This window comes from Lampris incognitus, chromosome 20 (genome assembly GCF_029633865.1).
Source record: "Lampris incognitus isolate fLamInc1 chromosome 20, fLamInc1.hap2, whole genome shotgun sequence".
Taxonomy (NCBI): Eukaryota; Metazoa; Chordata; class Actinopteri; order Lampriformes; family Lampridae; genus Lampris; species Lampris incognitus.
Genome location: NC_079230.1, coordinates 34,185,645 through 34,204,904, shown reverse-complemented (window position 1 = coordinate 34,204,904; position 19,260 = coordinate 34,185,645). Strand labels below are relative to the sequence as shown.

Genomic DNA, 19,260 nt, shown 5'->3' with positions numbered 1-19,260 from the left:
GGTCTGGTCTCGCGTTGTTTGGGAGACGTGCTTTCGCCTTCTTTTCCGGTCGCACGCTTCCGCCTGCTTCCTAGCGGGATGATGCATGGACTGTCGGGTGGCCCGCGGTCTTTTCTCGTTGTTCGCGGGCATCATGGGTCAATGTTTTTCACGGAAGCTATAAGGACATCAAAGACAATCGGTGCAAGTTTCACAGACAATTCCCTCATTCTGGCATGCAGCCAATGAGGTACGTTATGTATGCTATGTGTAGCCCACGTTATGTGCGGTCTGATTTTATGTTAATTGTGCTAATTGTATTGTTTCATGTATACAGTTTTCAAGGTGTTGATGGAGATTTGGAGACTTCATTAAACCTGTTCAAGAAAGCTACTTGTGTTCGCCGTGCCTTGGGGGGATTTACACCGTCCTTCACAAGGAGTTAACACAGGTTTCACCCTCCTTCACAAGGAGTTAACGCAGGTTTCACCCTCCTTCACAAGGAGTTAACGCAGGTTTCACCCTCCTTCACAAGGAGTTAACACAGGTTTCACCCTCCTTCACAAGGAGTTAACACAGCTTTCACCCTCCTTCACGAGGAGTTAACACAGGTTTCACCCTCCTTCACAAGGAGTTAACGCAGGTTTCACCCTCCTTCACAAGGAGTTAACGCAGGTTTCACCCTCCTGGACAAGGAGTTAACGCAGGTTTCACCCTCCTTCACAAGGAGTTAACACAGGTTTCACCCTCCTTCACAAGGAATTAACACAGGTATCACCCTCCTTCTCAAGGAGTTAAAACAGGTTTCACCCTCCTCAAGGAGTTAACACAGGTTTCAGCCTCCTTCTCAAGGGGTTAACAGAGGTTTCACCCTCCTTGACAAGGAGTTAACGCAGGTTTCACCCTCCTTCTCAAGGAGTTAACACAGGTTTCACCCTCCTTCACAAGGAATCAACACAGGTTTCACCCTCCTTCTCAAGGAGTTAACACAGGTTTCACCCTCCTTCACAAGGAGTTAACTCAGGTTTCACCCTCCTTCTCGAGGAGTTAGCAAAGGTTTCACCCTCCTGGACAAGGAGTTAACACAGGTTTCACCCTCCTTCTCAAGGAGTTAACACAGGTTTCCCCCTCCTTCAAAAGGAATTAACACAGGTTTCCCCCTCCTTCCCAAGGAGCTAACAGAGGTTTCCCCCTCCTTCTCAAGGAGTTAACACAGGTTTCCCCCTCCTTCTCAACGATGCTTTGTGGAGGCTTCCGGCAAATCCTTCCAGGGGTCAAGGGAGACACTACACCTAACATTGTCAATGCAAGCCTGAAGGCACGCAACATGGACCCTGAGGCACCTGAGCACTGAGCGATTAATACACACATTGACAAAGAAGCTTGATTATGACATTTGATAATTTTTGTTTATAAGATTTGTTTATTTGACTTTCGTTTATCTCATGTATCATATCATAAATTATCCTATATTTCATCATCAATTAAATCATAAAGCTCAGATCGTGTTGGTTGTTTTGGTGAGAACATTTTCCCCGGGCAACACCGGGTACCTCTCATAGAATATACAGTGCATCCGGAAAGTATTCACACCCCTTCACTTTCCCCACATTATGTTATGTTACAGCCTTATTCCAAAATGCATTAAATTCGATGTTTTCTCATCAATCTACATACAATACCCCATAATGACAAAGTGAAAAAGGTTTTGTAGAAATTTTTGCAAATTTATTAAAAATGAAAAACTGAAATATTGCATGTACATAAGTATTCACACCCTTTACTCAGTACTTGGTTGAGGCACCCTTGGCAGCGATTACAGCCTCAAATCTTCTTAGGTACGAAGCTACAAGCTTGGCACACCTATATTTGGGGTATTTCTCCTATTCTCTGCAGATCCTCTCAAATTCTGTAAGGTTAGATGGGGAGCGTCGCTGCACAGCTATTTTCAGGTCTTTCCAGAGATGTTCAATGGGGTTCAAATCTGGGCTCTGGCTGGGCCACTCAAGGACATTCACAGACTTGTCCCGAAGCCACTCCTTCGTTGTCTTGGCTGTGTGCTTAGGGTCGTTGCCGTGTTGAAAGGTAAACCTTCGCCCCAGTCTGAGGTCCTGAGCACTCTGGAGCAGGTTTTCATCAAGGATCTCTCTGTACTTTGCTCCATTCATCTTTCCCTTGATCCTGACTAGTCTCCCAGTTCCTGCCGCTGAAAAACATCCCCACAGCGTGATGCTGCCACCATCATGCTTCACTGTAGGGATGGTATCAGCAAGGTAATGAGAGGTGCCTGGTTTCCTCCAGACGTGACGTTTGGCATTCAGGCCAAAGAGTTCAATCTTGGTTTCATCAGACCAGAGAATCTTGTTTCTCATGGTCTGAGAGTCCTTTAGGTGCTTTCTGGCAAACTCCAAGCGGGCTGTCATGTGCCTTTTACTGAGCAGAGGCTTCCGTCTGGCCACTCTACCATAAAGGCCTGATTGGTGGAGTGCTGCAGAGAAGGTTGTCCTTCTGGAAGGTTCTCCCATCTCCACAGAGGAACGCTGGAGCTCTGTCAGAGTGACCATCGGGTTCTTCGTCACCTCCCTGACCAAGGCCCTTCTCCCCTGATTGCTCAGTTTGGCTGGGTGGCCAGCTCTAGGAAGAGTCCTGGTGGATCCAAACTTCTTCCATTTACGAATGATGTAGACCACTGTGCTCTTCGGGACCTTCAAAGCTGTAGAAATTTTTTTGTACCCTTCCCCAGACCTGTGCCTCAATACAATCCTGTCTCGGGGGTCCACAGACAATTCCTTTGACTTCATGGCTTGGTTTCTGCTCTGGCATGCACTGTCAACAGTGGGACCTTATATAGACAGGTGTGTGCCTTTCCAAATCATGTCCAATCCACTGAATCTACTACAGGTGGACTCCAATCAAGATGTAGAAACATCTCAAGGATGATCAGTGGAAACAGGATGAACCTGAGCTCAATTTTGAGTGTCATAGCAAAGGGTGTGAATACTTACATACATGCAATATTCCAGTTTTTTATTTTTAATAAATTTGCAAAAATTTCTACAAAACCTTTTTCACTTTGTTATTATGGGGTATTGTGTGTAGATTGATGAGAAAAAAAAGGAATTTAATCCATTTTGGAATAAGGCTGTAACATAATAAAGTGTGGGGAAAGTGAAGGGGTGTGAATACTTTCCGGATGCACTGTATATATACACTCACTGGCCACTTTATTAAGTACACCTTGCTAGTACCGGGTTGGACCCCCTTTTGCCTTCAGAACTGCCTTAATCCTTCGTGGCATAGATTCAACAAGGTACTGGAAACATTCCTCAGAGAGTTTGGTCCATATTGACATGATAGCATCACGCAGTTGCTGCAGATTTGTCGGCTGCACATCCATGATGCGAATCTCCCGGTCCACCACATCCCAAAGGTGCTCTATTGGATTGAGATCTGGTGACTGTGGAGGCCATTTGAGTACAGTGAACTCATTGTCATGTTCAAGAAACCAGTCTGAGATGATTCGAGCTTTATGACATGGCGCGTTATCCTGCTGGAAGTAGCCATCAGAAGATGGGAACACTGTGGTCATAAAGGGATGGACATGGTCAGCAACAATACTCAGGTAGGCTGTGGCGTTGACACGATGCTCAATTGGTACTAAGGGGCCCAAAGTGTGCCAAGAATAATCCCCCACACCATTACACCACCACCACTAGACTGAACCGTTGATACAAGGCAGGATGGATCCATGCTTTCATGTTGTTGACGCCAAATTCTGACCCTACCATCCGAATGTCGCAGCAGAAATCGAGACTCATCAGACCAGGCAACGTTTTTCCAATCTACTATTGTCCAATTTTGGTGAGCCTGTGCGAATTGTAGCCTCAGTTTCCTGTTCTTAGCTGACAGGAGTGGCACCCGGTGTGGTCTTCTGCTGCTGTAGCCCATCTGCCTCAAGGTTCGACGTGTTGTGCGTTCAGAGATGCTCTTCTGCATACCTCGGCTGTAATGAGTGGTTATTTGAGTTACTGTTGCCTTTCTGTCAGCTCGAACCAGTCTGGCCATTCTCCTCTGACCTCTGGCATCAACAAGGCATTTTCGCCCACAGAACTGCCGCTCACTGGATATTTTCTCTTTTTCGGACCATTCTCTGTAAACCCTAGAGATGGTTGTGCGTGAAAATCCCAGTAGATCAGCAGTTTCTGAAATACTCAGACCAGTCCGTCTGGCACCAACAACCATGCCACGTTCAAAGTCACTTAAATCACCTTTCTTCCCCATTCTGATGTTCGGTTTGAACTGCAGCAGATCGTCTTGACCATGTCTACATGCCTAAATGCATTGAGTTGCTGCCATGTGATTGGCTGATTAGAAATTTGCGTTAACGAGCAGTTGGACAGGTGTGCCTAATAAAGTGGCCGGTGAGTGTATATATATATAAACACACACACACACACACACACACACACACACATATATATATATATATATATATATAAAGTCTGCAGCAGAAGGTGTACCTTAATCATATGGCGCTGCAGTGTTTTACAGTCCAGCATCAGCAGCTCCTCGGGCAGAGACATCACCATGTCCAACACCACAGCACTCTCTGGAGGGGAGAGGAGCAGTCACTCAAACACAGCTCAGCTCAGTTCAGTTAGGAGGTGAATTCAGTCACGTGTCTACTTTCTTGTCACGTGTCTACTCTCAGTACATCACCAGACCATACATACATACAGCTGTCACAGGATGTCGAGAATGGCGGCTCTTTTTTAAGGCTACACTCTCAGACTTACCATGGCTTGCTTGCATGAACCATTTCCGGCTGTCAGAGCAACAGTGTCTTTTTTCCTACCCTCTGCAAGAACAGCACTGCTTTCTCTCCAGAAGAAAGCAGACACAACAGTGGCATCACAGGGACTTACCTTAGCTGCAGTGACAGAACTACTGAAGTGGATTATGGTATGCTCCACACAAGGTGATTTAGTTTTTTTTCTCAGTCACATCAATCAAATAACACCTCATACACTGCACCACAGACACCGTGTCAGAGAAACAGCAGAAGAAAGTGAAGGAATAGTTTTACTTATATTAACAATAACTCTGTTTTCAGAGGGACCGCTGCTACTTTCTAAAAAACACTCTTATTTGGGGAGCATTAAAAACACGGAAATGGCTCAACTAGACTGACCATTTTCAATAATGTTCCACATTATACCATAGATTCGTTTTTTTCCCCCAGCACCCTGAAATAAGAGTGAAGACAACAGTCAATTTTACACAACAACATACAGCAGACGCACAACAACCTCAGATCACACAGGAAGATGAACACTTGTCTTGGTAGAGAGCACAGAGTGCCTGATATGACTTAATGTGGTTATTTTATACACGCACATCAATATAGACTTCTAACTGAGCTGTCTTCCTAGTGGTATCATACAGTACTAAATGTTTATAATGTTATCATACAGTACTAAATGTTATAATGTTATTATACAGTACTAAATATGTTATTATACAGTACTAAATGTTATAATGTTATCATACAGTACTAAATGCTATGTTATTATACAGTACTACATGTTATAATGTTATCATACAGTACTAAATGTTATAATGTTATTATACAGTACTAAATGTTATAATGTTATTATACAGTACTAAATGTTATAATGTTATCATACAGTACTAAATGTTATAATGTTATTATACAGTACTAAATGTTATCATACAGTACTACATGTTATAATGTTATCATACAGTACTAAATGTTATAATGTTATCATACAGTACTAAATGTTATGTTATTATACAGTACTAAATATAATGTTATTATACAGTACTAAATGTTATAATGTTATCATACAGTACTAAATGCTATGTTATTATACAGTACTACATGTTATAATGTTATCATACAGTACTAAATGTTATAATGTTATCATACAGTACTAAATGTTATAATGTTATTATACAGTACTAAATGTTATAATGTTATCATACAGTACTAAATATTATAATGTTATTATACAGTACTAAATGTTATAATGTTATCATACAGTACTAAATGTTATAATGTTAGACAGTATTAAATGTTATGTTATACAGTATTATTATAATGTCATACAGTACTAAATGTTATAATGTTAGACAGTATTAAATGTTGTTATACAGTATTAAATAGTGTAATGTTATACATTACTAAATGTTATAATGTTACACAGTATCAACTGTTATAATGTTATCATACAGTACTAAATGTTATAATGTTATACAGTATTAAATATTATAATGTTCTTGTATTAAATGTTATAACGCTATATGGTATCGAATGTTATAATGTTATACAGTATTACATGTTATAATGTTATACCGTATTAAATGTTATAATGTTATATGGTATTGAATGTTATGTTATGCAGTATTAAATATTATAATATTAAATGTTATAATGCCATACATTATTAAACGTTATAATGTTAGACGGTATTAAACTTTACAATGTTATATGGTATTACAACAGCAGTGTTATTAACTCCATGCCATCATTTTCAATGTATTTGCAATTACAACTTGGAACATTCATGCTGCAGTTCTTATGTTTGGTGATTATTTTACATGAATAAATATAAACAAAACTATCTAACCTGCTGATCACTAGTCAGCAGTATAGAAGGGTTGGAGGCTTGCTTGGGATCACATTAAAACATTACAAAGCGTGTGTGTGTGTCAGGTTCGGGCTGGCCAGCTGAGGGGAGTCACCATGCAACAGGATGGAGGGATTTGGTTCCAAACCGACACCAGACTGTGACTATGTCAGCACACTGGCTTTGGAGGAAACACACACATGGCTGTGCTAGTGTTCAGTTAAAGTGCAGGAGTTATACAGATGTAATTTAAAAGGCTTGGAGTGAATTTCGTAGAGGCAGGAAAACTGTGTGTCATGCAGGAAAAGCAACACTGCAGTGCTATTATCAAAAAGGAAAGTCCAAGTAAAACTATGTTTTATTTCACGTGTGTAAAAACGCAAAGCAAAACAACTGTGTTCAGATGTTACTGGTGCATCATAAACACACACGTGATGTAAAACAGTCACTTGTGAACATTGTACTTCAGCGTGTGGTGATGTGGACTGCATTTCTAAAGGTAAACATGTAGTTTGGTCCAGGACGAGCCTACACCAGGACAAGACAAATTCATGTAAAATCATACATGGACAAATGGAGAACGTGAACAGGCTGCCAGGTTGTTGACGACAAAAGCAGAAGCTTTAACTGAGAAAGGTTCATGTTTCCTGTTCAGGCACAGTGGTTTGCCCATCATTTGTGATTTCCTTCACCATAGAAAATATTTTGAGTGCGCTTTCGGAAACCTAATACGGCATCTTGGCTTTCAGAAAGCGTCAGAAAGCTTCAGAGCCTTGAGACGTGCTGGCTTTGTGCAGACGTGCTGCTCATGTGTTTGGCTAATGGCTCCTGGATTCTGAGCTGGACTGCAGCAGCGACGCAGAGCTCACCGAATGAGACAGGCAGGGATGTTGCAGAGCAAGAAGCAATGATTAAAATGCAACACATCCCGGGTGTTAGTGTTTCATTCAACTAACCACAAGTCTTACTAATATGTAGGACATGTGGTTAAAAGGACATTTCACCCCCATAATCTGCACGTCCAACGCTGGTGGTTTATCTAGTCTTTTAAAACCACAAGTGCTCTGGTGCAGCTCATTTTGACAGAGAAATGTACATTCTCCTGCCAACAGAGCCAGTATAGTCTCAATGTCAGAGACGAACCTCTCAGCCAATCAGCCTTGTAGCTCTTGTAACCATCCAATGACGTCAGTCGACGGCGTCAGACAGTTAACCAGTTTGTTATAGTGGGCTACGGCAATACAGACCACACTGGCTTGTGCTGTGTATGCTACAGAGATGCCACCACTAGGATTAATAACGGGCATAAGGTTGAAAATCGTGAAATGTCCCTTTAAGACTCAACAGAACCTGGATTTGTGGTACTGTTGGCCTTTCTTGGCTGCTTTGTACAACGCTTTATTTCATATTCTGGTGCCTAACTGAACACTGACTGGACTTCCGGTTATGGCGAGGGACTAGGGGGTCGCACATCTCAAGCTCTGCAGCTACCGTGTAAATTAATCCTACAATACTAATCCGAATCTTGTCTAAAGTCACGCAATACGTGTATAAGAGTACCCAGAACTAAAATGTCAGGGAAAAACCCGAAAGAAAAGGCAAAGAGAGAAAAAGAGAAGGAGAAAAGGAAATCGCGACACGAGGAAGAGGCTAAGAAGGTTAGCGACGCCATGCAGGTTGAAAATATGGCTAACGAAGGAGACGACCACGAGGAAGATGACGAAATGTTAGACACAGATAAGAATAGCAACCTAGATATCATGAAAGCCATACAGTCTTTGAAAAGTGGACTTTACAAGAAAATTGATGGAGTGCAAGCGACAATTGCGGATGTAAAGAAACAAATACAGGAATGCATGGGTCGCATGGAACAGGCCGAGCAACGGATTTCTGACGTGGAGGACGACGTGAAGAAGCTAACACCCCGAGTTAGCACGCTGGAAAACACCGTCACAAGCCTTACTGACAAGGTGGAGGACGACGTTAAGAAGCTAACACCCCGAGTTAGCACGCTGGAAAGCACCGTCACAAGCCTTACTGACAAGGTGGAGGACGACGTTAAGAAGCTAACACCCCGAGTTAGCACGCTGGAAAACACTGTCAAAAGCCTTACTGACAAAGTGGAGGACTTGGAATGCAGGAGTCGGCGAAATAACGTAAGGTTGGTGGGCCTACCGGAGAAAGAAGAGGGCCAGGATGCACCTGCATTTCTGGAGAAGTGGTTGCCGGAGGCTCTGAACATGGATCCGCGGGAGGGCTTGGTGGTGGAGCGGGCTCATAGAATCGGCGCTCCGGTAGACTCTCGCACGGGTCGTCCAAGGACATTGATCATGAGGTTCATGAACTTTAAGGACAGGGAGCGAGTACTAAAGGCAGCCAAAACCAAGGGACAGGTCCTTTACAAGAACACGCCGGTCCGTTTTCACATCGACCTCTCTGCTGGGGTGCACAAGATGCAGCGCGACTACGACCAGGTCCGGAAGAAGCTGAGAGACCAGGGGATCCACAAGCACAGAATCATCTTTCCAGCCCGGCTCCTGGTAACACACGACGAGAGACCCCACACCTTTCAAACCCCAGCAGAAGTGGAGCGGTTTATTCAATCCCTCGGATAAGGACTGATGCAGTAGGCTATTAAGCTCACTTTATTTTATTTTATTTCCATTTACACGAAAGATGTAGCTACGTGTTCGGGCTGTCGCCATTTTGTTTTTGTTTAGGCTTTATTTTTCTACCTGGACAGGACGGAGTCTGGTTTATAGCTAGACTATTCAGCTTTTGTGGAATGCACTTAACCCTGAATGAGAGACAATGTCCAAGCACCAGCCGAAATGACATGGGCACATCCAAGTAGGCCTAGGCCTAAGGGACAGAGAGAGTCATCATCGGTTTATGCGCCTGTCGGAGGAAGGAAGGCCCGATGCATCGCGGACTCTTGTGACCAGGCTACAGACTTTTCCCTCTCCTCGTCTTCCAGTCTGCATGCACGGGTTCCAGGTTTGTGTATGTGCTCGGATGGTTAATTTTATATATGCCTACATGTTGTTGGCGTTGAACAGTTCATTAATGATGTTATGTGTGATTAGTATTTAGAAAAAGTAAGATAGCGAGCTAGAGCGAGAAGAAAAGAAAAGTTAGAGAAACTCGTTTTAGCGGTAGTTAAACGTGGGATGGGAGGGGATGTCCAGAGTTCATGGACTTTAGGTTCGTATGGGGTTGAGGGTGGGTTTTTGTGGTTTCATTTTATTATTTATTCTTTCATCAGTGGGTGTGGTTTGTCAAAGTACTTCTTCACTACGGTTCCTAATATAACATACCGGAATCAATGTCAGAGAGTTGCAAGGTAAAATTTACTTCGTGGAATTGTAGGGGTTTGATCAAACTCACAAAAGTGAAGCAGGTAATGAGCAGGATAAAATCCTTGAAATCAAAAATCGTTTTTTTACAAGAAACACACATGGTGGATGAGGACGTTCCCAAAATAGCAAGACGATGGCAGGGTCAAGTGTTGTCTGCTCCTTACACCACTCATGCTAGAGGGGTTATGATACTAATTCATAAATCGGTTCCATTACGGGTACAGCATGTAGTTAAGGACCCTGCAGGGAGGTATATTATAGTCCAGGGTAGGTTATTATCTGAAACCTTAACTTTGATAAATGTTTACGGCCCCAATGAAGATGACTCTAAATTCTATAATAGTCTGTTTTTGACTGCTTCAAATCATCCTGGGAAATACATAATAGCTGGCGACTTTAACTGTACGTTAGATCCTTCAAAAGACAGGTCAACTGGTTTAGATGATACCCACAGTAAGTCCAGAAAGACGATACACCATTTTATGAAGGAATTAAATTTGTTTGATGTTTGGAGGCATGGTAAACCGAACGCAGTAGAATATTCCTGCTATTCCGGTACTCATAGAACTCACTCACGCATAGACTACTTTTTGGTTTCAGCGCTACTTGTCTCCAAAATAGATGAATGTCATTATAGTAGTATAGTTCTGTCTGACCACGCTGCAGTATCCTTGACCTATGAAGATAATAACTTAGTGTGCGACCCCCCGAGATGGCGTTTTCAACCCGGGTGGCTTGCGGATCCTACATTCATAGATTTCTTAGATAAGCAGATTGACCTGTATTTTGAATGTAACAAGTCCCAGACTTCTGCTAGCACAAGGTGGGAGGCTTTCAAAGCCTTTATCAGGGGCCAAATCACTTCCTTCACTAGTTCCAAGAAAAAGGCTACACGACTTGAAATGAAGACATTAGATGAGGAAATTAAAAAACTGGAAACAGAAATATATAATAATAGAAATATACCTACAGATGTTCATACAAGACTGCTACTGCTTAGAGCACAGTACAATGAACTGGCAGCTAATAAAGCGGCTGCTGATTTAATGAGACTCAAACAGTCCTACTATGATCAGGGGGAAAAGCCCGGAAAACTTCTAGCATGGCGCATTAAACAACAACAAACAGAAAGGTCTATTAATTGTATTGAAGTCCCAAGTGGTAGAACTATAGTGGACCCGACAGAGATTAATGAAGCCTTTAGAGACTTCTACAGGAAATTATACAGCTCTGAGTGCTCTCCTAATCTGGACACGCAAACACAATTCCTAGACAATCTTAATATTCCTAAAATTTCGGAAGAGGAAAGTAGAGTATTAGATCAAGATGTAACTGCATTGGAAATTGCAGAAGCAATTGGGTGTATGCAGGCTGGAAAATCAGCGGGTCCAGATGGCATCCCTATAGATATTTATAAAAAATTTCAAACCAAATTAATACCACCCCTCTTGGAGATGTTTCAGGAATCCTTTGAGAATGGTCTTCTCCCTACATCTATGAGGGGCGCCCTAATCACTTTACTCCCAAAACTGGGGAAACCAAATACAAAATGTGAAAATATGCGTCCAATTAGTCTCCTAAATTCTGATACAAAAATACTCTGTAAAATTCTTGCAAGAAGATTGGAGGATCTTCTACCTAGAGTAGTGGGAGAAGACCAGAACGGATTCATTCAAGGGAGACAGGGTTTTCATAACGTTAGACGAGTGCTCAATATTTTATACAGTCAGAGGGAGGCGCCTGACACGGCCTTACTTTCACTTGATGCAGAGAAGGCCTTCGACCATGTTGAATGGCCTTATCTGTTTGAAGTGTTAACACGATTTGGCCTTGGGGATACATTTATCAAATGGGTAAGATTGCTTTGTACAGGGCTTACTGCAGAAGTTTTGACGAATAGTAAGGTTTCTAAACCTTTTAACATTTGTAGCAGTTGCCCTCAAGGGAGCCCTTTATCGCCTTTACTTTTTATCCTAGCGATAGAACCATTTGCTATAGCGGTGAGAACACACAGCGATATTTATGGAATTCGAGAGGGACATCTGGAGCACAGGGTAGCACTCTTCGCCGATGATGTGATATTAATGCTTAAAAATCTGCATAAATCTATCCCAGCGCTCCTAAGCCTTATTGAATCATTTGGGAAAATATCTGGTTATAAAGTTAATTACTCCAAATCATCTATAATGTTACTGAATGAAACAGAGAGGAAGAATGGTCTTGTTTATGCTTCTACCTTCAACCCAACAGACACATTTACATATCTGGGAATAAAAATTGTCCCTGAGGTGAATAAGATTGCTCAGTCAAATTATGAGCCCATCCTGGACGCTAGTATTGCTTCGATAGAGCGTTGGACATCCTTACCTATTTCAATGATCGGCAGGATTAATATCCTAAAGATGAATATACTTCCCAAATTTCTTTATTTGTTCCAGAATATCCCCCTACCCCCTCCTTCAGCTTTGTTCACGAAAATCAAGAAACTGTTTACCAACTTTATTTGGCAAAATAAACGTCCTAGATTACGTCTATCTTTACTTTATCTACCATATGATCGAGGAGGCCTGAAATGTCCAAATATCCAATGGTATTGCTGGGCAGCACAATTAAGGTCGATTATGTTTTACTTCTCATCTGGAAGTCCCCCAGCTTGGATTGATCTGGAAGCCTGCTCTGTTAAACCAGGCTTACCATTGCACCTGTATTTGTATTCAGCAGACCGTAAATATCTGAAGAAAAATACAGACAACCCTATAATATTGAATATGATTGATGTTTGGTTCGATGCTTGTAAGTATTTGAATATAAATATGTCCCGGTCACGCTTCAGTCCTATTTAGGGTAATGCCAATTTCAAACCAGGGCAAAATGATAGGGGATTTAAATTATGGGCTGAAAAGGGGTTAAGGAAAGTGCAAGACATGTACAGGGAGGAGGATGAAGTATTCATGTCCTTTGAGGAAATATCTACCAAGTATGACATTCCAAGGAATCATTTTTTCAAATATCTTCAGCTAAGGAGTTTTATATCATCCTGTCAAAGCCATTCATTAGACATTCCTACCATTTCTATATTAGAAGTTGCAGTCACAAAACACTGTTATGATAAAGGTTTAATTTCAACTATGTATGACTTATTTGTATCTGGATCTGATGAATCATCAGAGACAAAACTGAGATTATGGGAGGGAGATATAGAGGAGGAAATATCTTTAGAAGAATGGAGTGAGGCATGTAAAGAGGCCCAGAGACAGATAGTTAGCAGCAACCTAAAGCTTCTACAGTATAAATGGCTGATGCGTACATATATAACTCCTGTTAAATTGCACAAGTTTAATGACAATATTCCTGATACCTGTATTAAGTGTAGTGAGGCAAGGGGGACGCTGTTTCACTGTATATGGGAATGTGTGGAAGTGAAAACCTTTTGGCAAGATGTTGTTGATATGATTGATCAAATTTTGTCAAAGAAATTACCATTGAGTCCAAAGCTTTTTATTCTTGGTTTATATCCTACCACCCCACATTTACATAGCAATGAGTTCAGATTTATAGATATGTGTATATTACAAGCAAAACGTGTAATTGCTCTTAATTGGAAAAGTGTTGATGGACCAAGAATTGGTATGTGGGTTAAAGAAATGGCCTCAAACATGTAAATGGAAAAGATAATGTATATTGTTAGACGTAAACAAAGTGTTTTTGATAAAATCTGGGGATTGTTTCTGTACTTCCTAAGACGTAATACTAATGTTGGTAACTTGCTTAATCAAGAACAAGCTCTGGGGGAGTAGAACAACTCTATCTGACTGTTTATATGCGTAAAAGCAACTGGAAAAAAACCACACCCTCTAATCAGTCTGTGAAAGAAATTATTATTATTATTTTATTTTATTATTTTTATTAATTGAATTTTTATCTTTATTATCTTCTTTAACCCTGCTTTGAATTGTATTACTTGTTATAGGGACAGGGTTATGGGGGGGGGTGAAAATGTTTGCTGCACTGTGCTATTACTTGTTTTGATGTAATTTGCAAACAAAATTCAATAAATATATTGCTTAAAAAAAAAACTGAACACTGACTCAGTGTCTGGGGGGATGTTAACATTTAGGATTATAGCCCACAAGTCAGTCTAGTCTTTATCATGTTATTTACGACTTTATTATAGTCAGTCTAGTCGAGCCATTATGCACCAGCTGACGGTGCAGCAGCATGCCTCTCTGCTCTCCACCTCACAACGTTTGCATTCTTCATAGTCACACATGCTTGTGCATCCTTGTGACACAAATAGAAAGGCAGGTTATCAAAACATTTCACATATCATAGTATGATGCTTTTTTCACAAATGCTCTGGTGTTTAGGGTTAAACCTGCTGCGATGCCACTGAGGCAGGCTGTTCTGGACACATGAGTACGCGAGAGGCACATTAACACAATGCCAATGATTTAAAAAGCTATTTTTTTACTAAAATGTTTCTGTAGCCTAAATTGTACAAGATTAATGGGTATTATCAAGCAATCTAGCATTTTTGCAAGCTTCGGACCTATAATTGTATCATTAAACGAATTATGAAGGGTAGTTCCTGCCTCTCTCCAACTGTGTCTTTTCTGTTTCAGAACAAGGTCGTTCATTTGTAAGCTGTTCGGCTTGCTGACTGGCATGGCATATGGTAAACCCAACAGATCAAATCGCAGATCGCTCAGTTTGCAGCAATATGCCGTCTGCCTCGACACGTCGTCTTTAAGAATTCTTCAACAGTATGTCTAGGTCTGAAGGTACCACTTGGTTCAAATTCCTCAAGAGTAAGGCAGGTTCTTATCATCTGTTGGATATTCAAATTAAACTGTCTATACATGGCCTTATGGAGTCTTGATGGAATGAACAAGATTATACTGTACTTCCCGTGTTGCCAGTAACAACAGAGGATGAAGAGTAAAGATAGTCTGAACTTCTTTGGCTTACCCATGGGAGAGAGAATGCACTCTTTGTTGTCCTTTTCAATGGTGCTCAGGTAACGATAGATCTTCTCAAAGTCCACGGTGCCCTTCACTCCCATCCCGAGACTATCCTCTTTTTTATATTGTATTGTAGCCTTGGTGTTGACCACTACAGCAGCGGCTGACCGAGAGTGTGAGGATGACAAGATGGTGGCTGAAAAAGAGGAGCAGCTTGAGGAGAGGGGAACGGAGGAGGTAGAGAAAAGATTCATAGAAGCTGAATCAACAGAGACAGCGAATGAGTTTACAGTGTTTGGGGGCTGCTGTGTTGGGACCTACCTGAGCTCGTTGAGGGAGGGTTTGTGTGGATCCTCTGCGGCAGTGAGGTTAAGGTCGTGGTCTGTGTTTTTGGCTGAGGTTGTGGTGAGGCACAAGTGAGCAATTTAACCACTTTTGCAGGCTCAGAGGATTTTGTGGTAGAGAGACTGATAGGTGTGCTAGAAGTCCCATCCTTGACAACATCTGTCGCCCCTGGAATGGATTTGTGTTTAGATGACTTTAGACAACATATGGCATCTTGACTAGTAGATACTGGTTTCATATGAAGTGGAGTTGTCAACCAAGAGTTAGCCTCAACCATCTCTTCTGTACCTGTCTGATGTGAGAGGGCAACAGGCTGAGATGTAGAGACGGTAGCCGTTGGAATTAGTGCAAAACGCTGATGCTGAAGAGGAGATGCTGTTGCAGTGGGCACTCTAACCACTTTGGAGGTGGTTGGGAGCTTTCTGGAAGGGCCCAGGGTTGGAGAAGGAGTCTTGAATATAAGGTGTGGAGAGGCTGGGTTGATGGTGGTGATACTTAGAGGTTGACCTTGAGAAAAAAAAAGTTTGTGAAGACATTAAGAAATGATATCATAGGTAATAATTGTTTTGTTTTAGCCTGTAGAAATGCATAATGTTTAGTCCTCAATTTTCTGTGCATTACTTCATTTTCTATGCCAGTGTTTCCTGAAGTGTGGGCCGTGAAGGTACTGCAGGTGGGCCGTGAGTGGTCATGTACAATAAATAAAAGTTTTTAATCTTCAAAGTTGTAATCAAGTTTGAAATTGCCGTAACATGTTTCTGACTGGATGTTTGCATTTAAACATAGAATTCTGTTTTTGAACTAAGAAATATACAGGGAAATACTTCCATCTTAGTCTCATGATCAGTAGGGATTAAAAGATTGGGTGGGCCATGGAAGAGTTTCAGATTTCAAACTGGGCCGCAGCATTCTTCAATTTGGGAATGGTTGTTTTATGCCTTCTTAATCCGACTAAGGGTGGTGATGGGCTGGACTCCACCCCAGCGAGAACTGGGCAGAAAGCCATGAGACGCCCTAGAACAGGCCATCATAGGGTCCACACACCATCTATACGCATGGAAAGCTTCAACTCTTCCATTCACCTTAACATTATTGTCTTCAAGTATGGAAAGAAACTGCAGTACCCAGAAACCAACACACAAAGGGAGAACAGGCCAAGTCACACAAAAGAGCTGGAATCTAACCAAGCACTGCCTTGCTTTGAGATGGCAGCTCAAATTAACAAGCCACAATGATGGTTTGGAGGAAATAGATTTTTGAAAGAATGAATGAACTTTCAGATGTTGGTGCTTGACTTTAATAGTGTCTCACCGAATTAGAAACAAGGCCATCATTGGCTACTGGTGGTCTCTGCTCTAAGAACAAGTGCTGATTCTTAGATGAGCACAGTGGTTTGCAAATCACTCACTCACGAAGCATAATCTATTCTATCTTAGCAAGCTGTTACCTGCATGTATCTACTGCACCAGGTCTACCCTGCTCTGATGCTACAACACCTGGTGCAGAGAAGCCAGAGTCAATAAAGCCTCTGCCAAAAGCATTGCCAGACGATGTTAAAATACTGGAAAACGTTGAACATACTACCACCACTACTACTACTACCACTACTACTACTACTACTACTACTACTACCACTAGTACTACTACCACTACTACTACTAGTACTACTACCACCACTAATACTAGTACCACTACTACTACTTTAGGCTGCTTCCGTTAGGGGTCACCACAGCGGATCATCTGTTTCCATCTCTTCCTGTCCTCTGCATCTTCCTCTGTCAAACCAGCCACCTGCATGTCCTCCCTCACCACATCCATAAACCTCCTCTTTGGCCTTCCTCTTCTCCTCTTCCCTGGCAGCTCCATATTCATCAGTCACAATTTGAAAGTTTAAACTCAGATTCAAAGTTGAAAAGGAAGATGTGAAAGGTCGAAACTAAGATGTGAATGTCTTTAATAACAATACTCATACTCATAGCATAACTCATGCTCAGTTTTTGCACTGCTCATTTTGCAGTGCTACAGATTTTACCTCCGGTTTCAAAACAGGTCTTGCAGAAACTCTGCAACCTTTTTTCAGATATTCATATGTGAAACTCTGACAAAGACACAGCAGTAGAAATGTTGGGTGGGAACTAATGCAATGTCCACCAATCACGTGCGCTCCAACGCAACATAACCAATCAACTACCAGATTTCCAACTGTATGTGTTTCCATTGGTCAGATGTCACGTCAACCACAAGACAAACATGGACACTGCGACGCAAGCTCAGCTGACTCCAACATTCCCTTCAATCATGTCTTCCATTTATCGTCACTTCAGGTTACTCCACTGACTGTTTGGGAAACTTGCGTGGATTCCGGGCGGCACCATGGAGTCAACTGTTGATCCATTTGCCCGATGTTGTTTAAGGGTTGTCCCGGGTGTGACTAAGTTAGTTGGTATTCTCGTTGTGTTATCGCATATAAAGTTACTTTCGTCTCTCATTTTATCTTTCCTTTATCTCAGTGTCTTTTCCCTGTGTACAAATATGTACACAGGGAAAAGTGTGGTCGTGGGAGGTGTGAGGTCGCTGAAAGAGGAGCAACTTCAACACTAAAGGGCAGACATGTAGCAGCAGGTCAGGTGCAACAAGGATTTGGTAAAAAAAGAAAACTGTACAAAAGGAGTAACGTTAGTAGCGTGAGTCCTTCAACCCAACTACATCAAGTCACACCAAGCCCAACGTCTCACCTGCTCATCTAAAATGTTTTCCATTAACATAATGACCACTCCTGCTAACCTGAAGCAAGTCATAGTACACAGTTTCACTAAGGCACGCCAAGGCAGGCATGAGAGGCAATAAATCAAGAGCTTACATTTTCAGATTAGACAAACTGAAAACAAATTAAAACTGTGTGCACCTTGTCTTGGTATATGTGTTTGCAGTTGTTTAAGGGTTTGTGCAGTTCAAGGTGTTGAAAAAGTAAATGCTGCATTCTTCATGTTGGCCACACGGGGTGGTGCTGGAATGGCAGGTTTCATATAGCTGGGGTGAAACTCACACTCACAGCGATGGTCACCTACACAAACAATCCATCTTGTCCAACACATCCCAGTAGCTTTCACCACCATTATGAAAAAATCTACCCTCAGACCCAGGGCTAGGTAACCACGTGCCATGCAGAGCCAGTTTTCATTCCTACCAGAGACGGGACCAGCTGGTTTCACTGAGGAGGTTCTCCTCTGGCTGTAGAGGCGAACATACGGGATGACCATGTTATTCCTTCTTTTCCTTTTCTCCTCGTCGCTCACCTGGTTGGTCTTAGCACAGTCATCCCGTATAGCACAGTCATCCCATATGTTTCTGGGGTCTCCGAGAAACTCGGGAGAATTTTTAACAAACACCGCATCCCGGTATACTTCAAACCCAGCAACACACTCCGACAAAGACTGGTTCATCCCAAAGACCGTGTACCACACACCCAGAAAAGCAATCTGGTGTATGTCGTACAATGCAATGAGGATTACACTGACCTATACATAGGAGAAACCAAACAACCACTACACAAACGGATGGCCCAACACAGAAGGCCAAACTCCTCAGGACAAGACTCAGCAGTCTATCTACACCTAAAGGAGAAGACACACTCCTTCGAGGACAGCAGTGTACACATTTTGGACAGGGGAGGATAGATGGTTTGAAAGAGGGGTGAAGGAAGCCATCTATGTGAAACTGGAAAAACCATCCCTCAACAGAGGAGGAGGTCTGCGACACCACCTATCTCCCACTTACAATGCCGTCCTTTCATCTCTACCCAGGAGACTCAAGAAGCCTAGCCTCCAAGAACAACAGTCACTCACTAACGGCTCCAATGACTCTCATGACCACTGAACAATGAAGTAAAAACTAACACCCCCAACAACCGTCGCTGCTAAACAAATGCAAATCAATAGCTCCGATGGCGACGGGCAGGGCTGGACA

General features: G+C 42.1%; 1 protein-coding gene across 1 annotated transcript in view; it reads right to left on the bottom strand.

Moving 5' to 3' along the window:
* snapc2 (small nuclear RNA activating complex, polypeptide 2) overlaps nt 1–19,260 on the bottom strand; it is a 37,135-nt gene that overhangs the window by 5,124 nt on the left and 12,751 nt on the right. The window contains exons 4-7 of the mRNA XM_056300586.1: nt 15,583–15,801; nt 15,271–15,462; nt 14,957–15,145; nt 4,500–4,588 (exon numbers count right to left, since the gene is read on the bottom strand). Of these exons, the coding sequence (XP_056156561.1) occupies nt 4,500–4,588; nt 14,957–15,145; nt 15,271–15,462; nt 15,583–15,801 (689 nt within the window). The remainder of the gene's footprint in view (nt 1–4,499; nt 4,589–14,956; nt 15,146–15,270; nt 15,463–15,582; nt 15,802–19,260) is intronic.